At 42.1% G+C, this 13,226-nt stretch overlaps 1 protein-coding gene across 8 annotated transcripts in view; it reads right to left on the reverse strand.

The window, feature by feature from the left end:
- Positions 1–13,226, reverse strand: part of PHACTR1 (phosphatase and actin regulator 1) — a 459,703-nt gene that overhangs the window by 88,179 nt on the left and 358,298 nt on the right. For all 8 annotated transcript variants that reach the window (XM_073332014.1, XM_073332016.1, XM_073332013.1 and 5 more), the window contains 2 exons: positions 5,560–5,768; positions 1,622–1,778 (listed from right to left, as the gene is read on the reverse strand). In XM_073332014.1, the coding sequence (XP_073188115.1) occupies positions 1,622–1,778; positions 5,560–5,768 (366 nt within the window). The remainder of the gene's footprint in view (positions 1–1,621; positions 1,779–5,559; positions 5,769–13,226) is intronic.

Here is a 13,226-nt window from a genome sequence, read left to right on the forward strand (position 1 = left end):
GAAAGGTGTAAAAAATGATTAGGGGCATAAAGAGATTGAAAAGACTGGAATTGTTTACCTTACAAAGGAGATGAGTAAGAGGGGACATGGGACAAGTATATAAATAATGAATGATATAGAGAAGGTACATTAGAAGCATCTATTCTCCCTGTCTGATGACACAACAAGACAACATTCATTAAAATTGAAAGGTGGCAAATTCCAAACCAATAAAAGGAAATATTTTTTCACACAGCATGTGATTAATCTGTGGAACTCATGGCCATAGGATGTTGTTGAGGCCAAAAACATAGCAACATTCAAAAAGTGATTGGACATTATATATAAAAGCAGCTTATTCAAAGTTGTAATGATTAATATACATTCTGGAGAGATATTAAACCACATACTTCAGGGTTTAAGAGAATCTCTAACTAATAGGGATTATAAGGATACCTAATGTGGGGAGGCAAATAATTTTACAGCTGCTTATTGCAAGGTTTCATGTACCTTTCTCTGAAGCATTTGGTGTGGACCACTGTCAGAAACAGGACACTGAATTAGGTGAGCCTTGGTCAGATTCAACATGGAATCCTATGTTCCTATATGCAAGTTAAGAGTCACCCGGTAGAAATAATCTGACCTGTACCAATAACACAGGGTTCACTGAGGGAAACTCCCGAGTACTGTATGTGATAAAGCAGATGTTGCATATAGATACACGCTTCTCCTTTTCTTCCTGACACTTCTATTTTTAGCTCACTATCAATTTGGATTTTTTTGTGCAAATACACTAAGCCAAGCTACTAAGCAAGCTGTAGAGTTGAAAATTTTAGTTCATAAAGCATTATTACTGCCTACTCCTGCATAATACTGCTGCCAGACCCCACAGGCTAGTTGGAGTATTAGATTTAACATAGAAAGCATAGGTAAAAAGTATACAGGAAAGCACTCCAACATCTTACATATATAGCCAAGGAATGCTAACTATTCTGAATGCAACTAATTGCTGAGAGGAAGAGAGGTAATAAATTCTACCCTTCATGTTTATCAATCACCTCTCTACTCTAGCCCACATCTATCATGGCAAATATAAAATCAAGTGGAAAGGAATAAGATTAGAGAGATGAATGAGTCTTCAAAAGGAGAAACCCGGCCCAAGCCTGACCCAAAATCAGGTTGTGTGTGATAGGTATTGGAGTGTTGCTGGATAGGAATATATTTAGCTGCTCAGTCAGGAGGGGGCTTCATGTCAGTCATTTAGTAGCACCAATGGTTTCACAAAAGAGTACATAAAGAAGGTTCCACATGTTACAGCCCAGAATGTCCCCAAAGCTACACCTTTTCATTGGGAAGCAGAAAATGAGCATCAATGCAGAAAGCACATTTCCATGGGCCTTTCTGTAGCAAAGGACCCCTGAGGGTGAGATAGGGCTGTGTATGGGAAATTATACTGAAGCAGAGGCAAAGCCTAGAGCTGTTGGTTTTCTTCAGCCTGTTGGGTGACATCTCACATGTAGAGCATTGCGAATAGATGACCTTAAAATCTCCATAGCCCAAGGATAAAAGTTGTATCTTGCAGTCCACTCTCCCAGCAACCCATTGCTTGATGGTAAACATTAGAAAAGTGTTTGGATCTTACCTTGTTAGCTTTGTTCCAATCTGCTGCCTCAGTTCAAGTCTCTCCTCATCCGTCTGCTTTGGGAGGATGTTCTTTTCCTCCAGCTCTCGTTTGGAGGGCCTGTTGCTAAGTTTGATTGCTAAAGAATCCTGCCTGCAGATTTTCATTGCCAGAGAACCTATGGAAGAAAAGAGAGGTCTTGCCAAAGGGGATGTCAACATTGTACCATATCATACAGCAGGCAAAGCGGTAACCGTCAGGAGAGGATAAGCAGAGTGAACTAAGTTAGATTCTAGTCTACACTACAGTGGCACAATTATGCCACTGCAGCTGCACTGTTGCAGTGCTGTAGTGTAGATGCTTCTTACATTGACGGAAGGGGTTTTTCCATCAAGGTAATTAAACCGCCACCTCAAGAGGCAGTAGCTAAATTGACAAAATAATTATTCCACTGATCAAGCTGCATCTACAGTGGGGGTTAGATTGACCTAAGTATGTCGCTCAGAGTGTGACATTTTTCATAGCCCTGAGTGATGTAACTAGGTCAATCTAATTTTAAGGGGTAGCCTTAGATCGAATTTTTTCTAGATTTACACCTGTTTATTAGCTTCAGTGGAGTCACTTTTAATTCACAGTAACTCCTCACTTAACTTGGTAGTTATGTTCCTGAAAAATGCTACTTTAAGTGAAACGATGTTAAGTGAATCCAATTTCCCCATAAGAATTAATGTAAATAGGGGAGTTAGGTTCCAGGGAAATATTTTTTGCCAGACAAAAGACATTATATACATATACAGTATAAGTTTTAAATAATTGTAAACAAACAATTTAATACTGTACTCACCAATGATTACTGTGAGGCTTGGTTGAGGCAGGGGTGTAGAGGGGTTGGGGTGCGGGGGCTTGCTCCACCCACCCAGTCCTCCTGATGGGGAGTGGGGTCAGGGTGCAGCGGTTTGCCCCATTCTGCCCACCCGGCATTCCAGCTGGGGAGCGGGTGAGCTCCCGACCCCGCTCTCTGGCAGGAGCGCCGGTCAGGTGGGCAGAGTGGGGCGAGCCAAACAATCTTATAACAGAACATTGCGCAACTTTAAATGAGTATGTTTTCTAATAGATCAGTGACCTAATAATGAAAATGTTAACCGGGATGACTTTAAGTGAGGAGTTACTGTATATCATTACAGTGAAGGACAGAATTTGGTCCAACAGGTAAAGAGAATAAGATGCAGATGTAACAATTGTGGGGGTGTTTTTTAATAATGATTAATATTGTATCTGGATCTGCCACTAGCGTGGGGTTTCTGTGCCATATAACAGAATGGATATTTCACCCTCAGCGTCTGACTGGGTAGCTGGGCCTGTCCACCTAGAGAAAGAGGGAGGAGGTCTTTTCTCATAGTCACCTCACAGCTTACACTTAAGGTTCACGAAGAGACAATGCCAGAGCATGTATCCTTACTGAGTCAAGCCTGCTGTCCTTGGGCAGCACCCAGACCAGCTTGAACAGTGAGAGTCAGAATAGGTGCGTATACCCTGCAGCTGGGAGTGTCTCTCCCAGCCCAGGTAGACAGCCTTGTGCTAGCTCTGCTTGAGCTAGCATGCTAAAAATAGCAGTGTGGCGCTGTGGCACTAGTGGCGGCTCGGGCTAACTACTCATGTCCCTCTGGGTCTGAGCTTGGCTGGCCAGCCTGAGCTGCCACCCATTCTGCAACACCCACACTGCTATTTTTACTGTGCTAGCTCGAGAAGAGCAAGTGCGAGTCTGCCTGTGTGGGGTACAGTGGCACCAGTTTGGGGAGGGTGGGGCTGGGGGGAAGGCTGGAGGGGAATGAACATCTCTCTCCAAGGTTTTTGCACTTGCTCAAAGTTGCATAGGTTGTGGAGCCGCAGGGCCCATGGCCTGACCCCTTTTAAGCAGTGATCCCATTCTAAATCAGTATGGCTGCTGCTGGCGCGGTCCAGAGCATACGACTCAATACTACTCAGATTTGGCCTGGCTGCGGAGGGGTGGCCAGCCCAATCGGTATTGTGACTGGCACATGCAAAGTCTGTTCAGATACAGCAGGGTGCAGGGGAGTCTGCCGACAACTTGACTTTTGTCGGAACCAGCTCATGCAGTAGGAGAAAGGGAAGCTCACCAGCTGAGGGAGACCTGGGGTTCCTGCAGGAGGAGGGCGGGCATGAACAGAGACTGGAATGGGGTCCCTTGCCAGAGGGTTGGCTAGAGGGACCGGAATTTGCACCTTCCAGGAAATATCTGAATTGGTGCCACTGACAGGCTGCGAGGCATGCTCCCAGCGGCAGTCGACACACTAACTGAGAGAACCAGACTGAGAGTCTCACAGACACAGGAGGATCAGGGCTTTGAGAGGTGGCTCTGTTCTGTTCTTGTCATTTAAGAGGAAAGTCTATCTAACTTAGCCTGTAGTGAAGCATAAGATTAGATGACATTAAATATGCAAGTAGGATGTTCGTTATTTTAAAATCTTGTGTCTTTAATTTTTTGTTCTAAGTGCTCAATAAAAATGCTTTGTTTTAAGAAGGCTGTTGGTCAATATTGTCGGTCACATGATCCTGAAGGGAGGAAATGCAGGTGCTTGCAACCCATTCAGACCTTCAGGGTGATATCCAGTTGCTGTACACAGGGTAGCGGACCCACGTTCTAGTCAAAGAGTGGAAGAATTGTGAGATTTCACCTAGAGAGAGCTATGGACTAGAGGCCAAATACTGGAGGGGGGTGCACTCAGAGAGCAACCAGAAAGGGGGAAGAGATGCAGCTAACCCCGCAACCGTAGGTCTTAAATTTAACGTAGAGTTGTCATTTGTGGGCCTGATTCTCCGCTGTCTTGCACCGTGTGGAGTGGGAGTAAAATGATACCAAATGAGATGATAGCATTTGTACAGATGTAAATTACGCTACATTGTGCAGGGTAGTGGAGAATGAGGATCATGTTTTTACTAGTAATTACACTTCTTATTGTAGCTTAGGGTTTTGGAGTCTGATTCTGAACTCATTTAGACTGGTGTAATCCAGGAGTGACTCCAAAGAAGTCAGCAGGGTTACACTGGTGTAAGAGTGCTGTAAGCAAGGTCACATTCAGGCCCTTGATTTTTAAATCAGTAAGGACTAAATTAAGAAAAATGCAAGCACAGCATACAGAGAGCTAAATACTGCCCACAGTACTCAAGTATTCAATGAGTTCAGTAAGTATGTGAGCAGAATTGGCCCTGACCCCCGTGGATACTGATCCTAACAAAAAACAGTGTACCTGTGTTATTTTGTTCTTAGAGAACATGCTGAGCTTTCTCTATGTGTATAATCCACACTGTATGAGGTACAAACCAGAAATGCCAGTCAGTGCTGGAAGGATCTATTTCAAAAACTACCCCTTGTCCATTAAGGGTGGTATTTAAAATAAAGAGCAGATGTCCAGCAATAATTTAGGAGTGAATCCTGAAGTCCTTCCTCGTTTTTTATCCAATACTTACCTGGACAAAAGTTCCAGGGCAAAATACTCACACTGACTTAAATGGGAGTTTTTCCTAAACGAGGATTGAATAAAACCTGAGTCAAGATCTCCAGACCTGGCCCTACTTTAGTATTGTTTCAAAACTGCTCAGTACTGGGCTCATTCTGATCCTATTTAAATTGTTGGTAAAACTCCCACTGCCTTCTTGACTTGACGCCGACACGTTTTAAAAAAAAACCTGTATGTAAATATTCTGACATGACTTTGTACTTATTAAGTATAAAACACCTGATTGTCCTCTCACAATCACTGATTTTATGCTGCTGTTACTCTGTTGTAGTCAATGGAGTTTATTCTAATTTAGGTCAGTGAAGTGACAAGAAAATCCAGCCCAAGATATCCAGTTTGCTTGTGATTTCCTTGTGCTTTGAGGATAAATTAAAAAAAAAACAACACCAATAAAAGGGGAGAGGGAAGGATGAGTCTTACTTGTAAATAATGAGCTATCATCATCTTCATCTTCCTCGTCATCCTCTTCCTCTCTTGAGTAAAGGCAGGAAGAATCTTCATAGTCAGATTCATGAGGCACATTTTCTTTATCGTCATCGCATTCGATCACAACGGTTGGCACTTGTCTCATGTCGGAAAGGCCTCCAGGTCCTGTTTTCGTGACACTGTCACCCGGGTGTAAACCAGAGCTATCGGAAAAGGAGAATTAAAAAGAGAAATTAAGAAAATTAGAGAAAATTGCTTAGCAGGAGTCAGGGCTGCTTCTCTGAAGTCAGAGCACAAGGGCCTTTTTATACTGCAGACATTTTTTTTAAGAGGGGAAGATGGAAGGATTATAGTTACCAACAAGAATGGGTTAAAACATGGTAAACAGGAAAAATTAAGTTACATTGGTTAGTAAGGAATTAAAGGATAATTCCAATTTAAAAACTTGCATAACCAGAACTGAGAAAGGACCTATTATTAAGGTTGCCTGACACTTCCCAATATATGACCCTGTTTTCAGTTGCTTATAATGTTGCCAAATGTTAATCATCTGGACTAAACTTTCCATGCTTGGTGTCTGCCTGAGGCTGAATTTCTTTGGAAAATTTTGGTGAAATTGGTTCTGTTGTTTCTGAGAATGAGTTTAGGGAAAAACATGACGGTTTGCTCATGTTAAAAAATTCTGCTGACCTTTGCACTGAAAAGCTATAGAGCCCCAACATTTTGGAGCACATGTTGAAAAATTGGCAGGAGCTGTGGCCTGTGTGCCAGGGATGTGCCTTTTGCTATCCCTGTGAAAATCCACATAAACTGGGACAAGTTATAGGAGGGAGTTTGGGACCAGCTGGACAAGGAAACTGGGACTAGGAACAAGTGTGGGGAGGACCCAAGATTCCTGAGTCTCACCATTCCTCTGCTGTCAGCATATATCTGTGAAATTCACTGGCATAGTGCATGTCTCAGCCCCCTCTAGGGTTGGTCCTCATGAAGAATGACAACCTGCTACTGCTATCAGTTACTCAGTTGCATTGGAGAAGCCTGTGCGGTGTGTCTAAAGGTGCCAAACCCAATGATGACTCATGTGGGCATCAATATGATGCCACATGATTGAATTTTTGTTTTTCCAGTTTGCTTTCTAAAACACCTAGGAAATTACACAGAAAAAACTATATTAAAAAGAACATTATTAAGGTTGCAAAGTTAAGCACGTCAGCTGTTCAAAAAGGCCAGAATCAAGTTTGAATGAGTAATCTTAATCTGGCCCCTGGGGTATACACATGATACAATCTGTAATTACATGCTCACATACTATTTTTTTCACAGGACCCTTGCCTCACTCAGTGCACAGGATGGACCTGCTCTGGGAATGTGCCAGGGTTGTGTATAAAGGAGGCTGTTGTCCCTGTGACAAATGAAGCAGAAGATGGAAGGTGTGTAGAGAATGAGGTATGGAGGGAAAGGAGGGTCTCATGGTTAAGGCAGTTGAATGCTGCCCTGGAGAATTAGATTCTATCTTGCCTCAGACAGAGATTCCTATGTGACATTGGGCAAGTCACTTAAACTTTTCACAGGTGGTTACTAATTGTATGTTTCTCATTTTCTGGGTCCGCAACTTGAGACCTCAGGGTCTGGTTTGTAGAAGTGTTGAGCACTCACAGCTGTAAGTCAATGGGAGCTGTATTTTGAATATATCAAATGACATTTAAGGCCAAATACTCTGAAAAATCAAGTCCTAGGAGTCTCAAATTGGGCCCCCAAAATTAGTGGAAACTTTTGGCCTTAATTTCTGTGTCTCAGGCCCCCATCACAAAATGGGGCTAGAACCACTTCCTAATCTCACAAGGGTTTTTTTTTGGACTATTCATAGATCATTTAATCTGATCTCCTGCATAACACAGGCCATAGGATTTCCATGAATTAATTTTTGATTGAATTAGTGCATATTCTTAGCAAAACATCCAATCTTGATTTCAAAATTACTAGTGAATCTAACAAAAATCCGTTGTAAAATTAATTACCCTGACTGTTAAAACTTTCCACCTTATTTCTTGTCTGAATTTGTCTAGGATCAACTTCCAGCCATAGGATCTTGTAATACCTTTGTCGGCTAGACTTAAGAGCCCATTAGCAAAGTTTTGATCCAAAAGTACGTACTTACAGACTGTGATCAAGTAACCTTATCTTTGTTAAATTAAACAGATTGAGAGCCTGAAGTCTATCACTATAAGGCATGTTTTCCAATCCTTTAATCATTCTTGTACTCCTCTCTGAACACTTTCCAATTTATCAGCATCCTTCTTGAACTGTGGACACCAGAACTGGACAGAGTATTCCAGTAGTGGTCAACCAGTGTCAAATACAGAGGTAATATAATCTCCTTGCTCCTACTCAATATTCCTATTTATACATCCAAGGTGTTAGGATTCTGGGCACAGGTAGGCAGGACTAGTGGCAGGAGCTTGAGATCCCAGAACTGAAGCTAGGGTCAGAGCCAGTGTCAGGAATCAGGCTGATGGTCAATACCACATATCAAGGTTCATTTTGAGTTTCCAGGGGGTCAACTAGGAGTCAAAATCCAAGTCAGAGCCAAGGTCAGTACCAGGCGTTCAGGAACAGAGAAGCAGAGTGGTCATGGCAGGTAGCTAGGGATCTGCCTTTTGCCTGGATTCTTCCTGGCATGCCCCCTGGGCTTCTATAGGGACAAGGAGACAATCAGGGCTTGCTAAGACCACTGTCAGTCAGATCACTCGAGGTGAACCTTGTCATGGCATTGAACCTCTGTAGACTATGAGTTGCAGCGAGTGGCCAGGTTACAGCTGCTGTCAAGCAGCAACATGGGGATTCAGCTGCTTGGTAGCCCTACTGGCCTGGTTCAACTCCTGCTGATCCTTACAGAAGGATCACATTACCTCTCAATTGATTAATGTTTGTGAAGCACTCGATATTACAGTGATAAGCGCCATAAGAAAAACCTGGAGAAATTAATAATTCTGTCTTCAGAGCAGAGTTTGAACAGGGTCCAGTAAACAATTGCTAGGGTCACACATTGAACAATGAGAAAACAAAATATTGAACAGCTACTCATTGAGTGAGCACCCTCCATCCTGTGCACCTAATGAAGCAGGGCTCCTGTGGAAAAAACAGTATGCGATCATGCATTTAAAAGCTCAAGGGGAAAGAATGAAGGTTGCATATACAATCTTATTTCTGAGTGCATGACTTAACTTTAATAATACTCTTTTAACATGGGTTTCTGTGTGTAATATATATACATCTCTCTCAAATTCAAGGATTGTCACTCTGAAGCCTAGGATGACATATTCAAACAGCTACAAGCATGGTTGAGACCTCTTTTTGTTTAGAATATCACAAGGTTCAATCATCTCTAGGATACTCAGTCTGTGACTGTCCAATTTTTAAGTTCTCAGCCATTTTGACTGTACTAACTACACCTGTGCAGCGTCCAGCTACAGCAAGGCATATATCTACACCACGCTAAAAGTCCCAGAGCACTGTGATATCAAAGGGTTACTCAGCCCATAGGCACTGACTTCTACTGGCGCCGGTAGGTGCTCGACTCCCCTCTGCCCCTGGCCCCGCCCCGACTGCCCCACCTCCTCCCGCCCCCATTCCAACCCCTTCCCCAAATCCCTGCCCTGGCCCCACCTCCTCTCCTGAGCCTGCCACGTTCCCACTCCTCCCCACTCCCTCCCGGAGCTTGCTACAGCTGTTTGGTGGCAGCAAGCGCTGGGAGGTAGGCAGAGGAGTGGGGACATGGCACGCTCAGGGGAGGAGGCGGAGGAGGTGGTGAGGTGAGGCAGAGAGTGGAGCTTGGCTGCCGGTGGGTGCAGAGCACCCATTAATTTTTCCCTGTGGGTGCTCCAGCCCCGGAGCACCAACGGAGTCGGCGCCTATGACTCAGCCAATTACCACTCTTACTCTACAGCTAATTTGCATGTAACACTTTCATTAGTTGTATGAAGGAGACTGCACAGATAGTGGATTAACTGGCCAAACTGCCACACCTATGTGACAGCATGGGCTTCCAACTCTCCCCCTGCCCCAAGAAACTTTAAATCCTTGGGAAATATAAATACAGCATAGGAATCTTTACCGAGCGAGGGGAGATTAATTAAACCATTCCAAGCTTGCCAAATAACTTGGACTAACAGATGGTTTTATAATTTCTTTCATTATTTTGGTATTTTACATCATGTCTACAGGAAGAAGGTAAATTGAAGCGAAATGTAAGTTCTGAGATTTTTTCTTCACCTCATTTACAATAGAACAGTACAAAAGATGAATGGGGATACATTATCTGCAGATGAACTGTGTCTCAGATGAAATATACGACCAAGGTTGTGTTTAATTTGTGAATGTCAGGCAAGGGGTCCTACAGGAATCAAAAAGAAATGGAAATGTGCATTAGAGCCGTCTGTCTACAAACTGACTTGGGAGCGCCAGTGGTCATTTTCTATTTTTAGCAAGATCCCAAATGGGATATACCAAGACACATGAATTGTCTGTGCAACAGCCCAAAAAGCCAGACACTGAAGAGCAATTTGCTTTTACTCTCTAAACATTCAGTCCTATTGCTACTGCCATATAGTATCTTAGGTTATGAGCTCATCACTTCCCACAACCTAATAGGTTCAAACCTGGTTGTTATTACTACTCTTCACATGTAGATCTCAAAGCACTTCATAAGGGAACGTAAGTATCAATGCAGGTACATTTTTACAGACAGGGAAACTGAGAACGGGAGAGCTGAAGTCCAATGTCACATCGCAGGTGAAGCGCAGAGCCAGGAAAGGAACCGAAATTTCCTACCTTCCAGCCATGTGCCCTATTCACCAGACCATATTGCCTCCCTCTACTAGGATCAGAGACTGTCAGAAAAAATCCTGGGTGTTGCAGTGGTGTTGGTGATTCAGTAGTAGGTGCTCTTCTTTCAGAAACAATAACTGTATGAAATCAGGAGGCCCTCTGCTGTTGGAGATGCTGCTCTTTGGATGAGAAGTAAATCTGAGTTCTTGACCTTGCAGTTGTTAAAATTCTCATGCTCCTTTCCACATGAGTATGGACATTAATCCAGCTGTCCTGGCCACATTCCATTTGAGGCAACTATCAGATTTGGGTATGATCCTGCAAAGCAACTGCTACTCCTTTAGAGAGTCTAGGATGTGCAGAACCACAGTAGATACTCCACAGCACCCTGGAGGACTGGGCCCTTTAACTATTTAAATCACCTTCCACTACATCAGTTGGAGATGTTATCTTAATGTTCTGCCCTAACCTGTTGTGTGGTGTTGATGAGGACCATTAAACAGTTGCCAAGTTTCACCCCAGAAATGACTGCATTTTCAAGGGGGGTGAACTGTTATCCCATAAAGTGCTTTGGGATTCATAGGGATAAAAGGCCCTAGATACTATAAGTGAGTGATACCATTTGTTATCATTATGTTAGACGTCAAAGAGATCATTTGGTAATTGCAGCTTATATTGCATATATTTACTGACTGGACATATCAAAGAAAGGAATTTATTTGCCTAGAGATATTCTACATTTTGTAGCACAAAGTATTAAACATTCATGAAGAATTGGGTTGTGAATTTCTCTATTAGATTTCAATGAATTTTACATTATACTATTTTTATCCAAAAAGTAATTTTGGGATGCATCAGCTGAATTCTTCTAAGGATATATAAATGCATTACAGTCTTTAAAAACTTTCAATTAACTTTTATTTTATTGATATGCTTTAATAATTTAAATTCAATTAACTTCTTTTAAAAATCTCTCTTTTTCTGATTATCTGTTTTTCTGTGTAACTCTTCAGTGGCAGATACACGAAATCCCGAAGACTCAGATCTAATATCTTAGAGATGATAAAGCTCAGCATAATGCTGTTCTGTAAAAAAACAGTGAACGCTAGGCAGTAAAATCATTCAGCTCAGTTTAAAAACAGCACTGTCAGGCGCAGTACAAGTTCACCAAGTAACAGAAGAGGTGGGAGGGTAGCTCAGTCTTTATGCCCATTCAGTCTGCCTCTACCTCTCTCCTGGAGTTACCAACCAGGTGCTAATTGTGACAGAGTATTTTGGGGGGGCGGGGTAAGGAAGGGGGGCTGGGGCTATTCATGCCTGAGGTCCTGCGTACATTTCAACAATTTAGGTTACCATACAGCAGTTAGATGGTAATAGCAAGTTTCAATCCCTATCACACTGAGGCTTGATTTGAACTGGTGTCCTAGCAGTGGAAGATTCTCCATCTCTTTACAACTTCCTCAGTCATGCAGTCCACCAATAATACCATTTGCTATTTTAAGCCCTATTTTTTCCTGCTATTTTATGTATTTCCTGATTTCTGTTCCACACTATTAATTTCATTCGCTAAGTCAGATGACAAGGTGTTGTGCACTTTTGCCCTACCTGCAGTACTGCAGTTTACTTATGAAAAACAATCAAGGGCACAAGTAATTCTACTGTGATAGATTTCCTCTTTGTTGGTAGGAAATATGCACTGTCATGTGGTCTACTACAAAATTATTTGTAAAGGCTGTTGGGCTAGTAGTAGTATTATGTACTGAACAATTACACTACTAAATGTTTCAGATCATCAGTTTTAAAAGCTGTTTCAGATTTTGTTGCTTTGGTTGTTTAGAGATCAAGACCATGGCTATGCGGGCACTGGTTTCAAAAAAGAATTTATCTTAATATGTAAATTACAGTGCTGCTATTAAGAAAAGATTTTCATGAGAAGTCAGAATTTAAGGATTAGACAGACAACTACTGATATTCTTGTTACTCAAGGGTGTACTCTAAATAGAACAGGGAAATCACTCCTGTAAAAATCTAGTGGGATAAAACATATCCCCACAAATTATCACACATTCTTCTTTGATAACAGAATGAAGAGTTACCAGAAAAGATGCTATCAAAATGTTGTCAGATCAAGAGTATATTGTTTTGTTGCTTATCAATTAAACTAAAAATAGAAACACTTCAGATCACTGTACATTCATTAATATAATACTACACTGGGATGAGCATGGGATTAGCTATACATATTGAGAGTGTCTATCCTCAGGCCGTGAAGTTTAGACAAAAGTAGTTCTCTTGAAAAGTTTTATAGACTGAAATGCATTCGATAAGAACTACAAGACTTCTGGTAGGTAGGTCTAATATGATTTATTTTATAAATTTGAAGTCTGAGGGAACTGGATGTCTAAGGACAATTGATTACAGAAACTTTCTGATACAGAGGTTTTCACTTTCTATCCCAGGGCAGGGCATTGGTAACTGGAATTACCCATCATTACCATCTGTTAGCTGTTTAGTATCCTGTAAGAAATAAGGTCTGACCCCAGTTGCGAGTTTACAAGAGTATGCATCATGATTGACACTAATTGGCAGCCTCATTAGAGAGACTGATTGGGTGCATGGCTGGAGATTAGACTAGCATGTCACGCCAAGTAGCTGCCCCTCCAAGTCAACATTCAGGAACACAGGAAGGGCACAAACTATATGTCAGAAAAGCCATACTGAAGTCGGGGAAGAGAGGTACCCTGATAGCAAATCTACATCGTGGAACCCAAAATTTTCTTGGATTTTAAAGAAGTTGGCTGCATAAATTATCCCTTTGTTTAAATTGTGACACA

Source organism: Lepidochelys kempii, chromosome 2 (assembly GCF_965140285.1).
Source record: "Lepidochelys kempii isolate rLepKem1 chromosome 2, rLepKem1.hap1, whole genome shotgun sequence".
Taxonomy (NCBI): Eukaryota; Metazoa; Chordata; order Testudines; family Cheloniidae; genus Lepidochelys; species Lepidochelys kempii.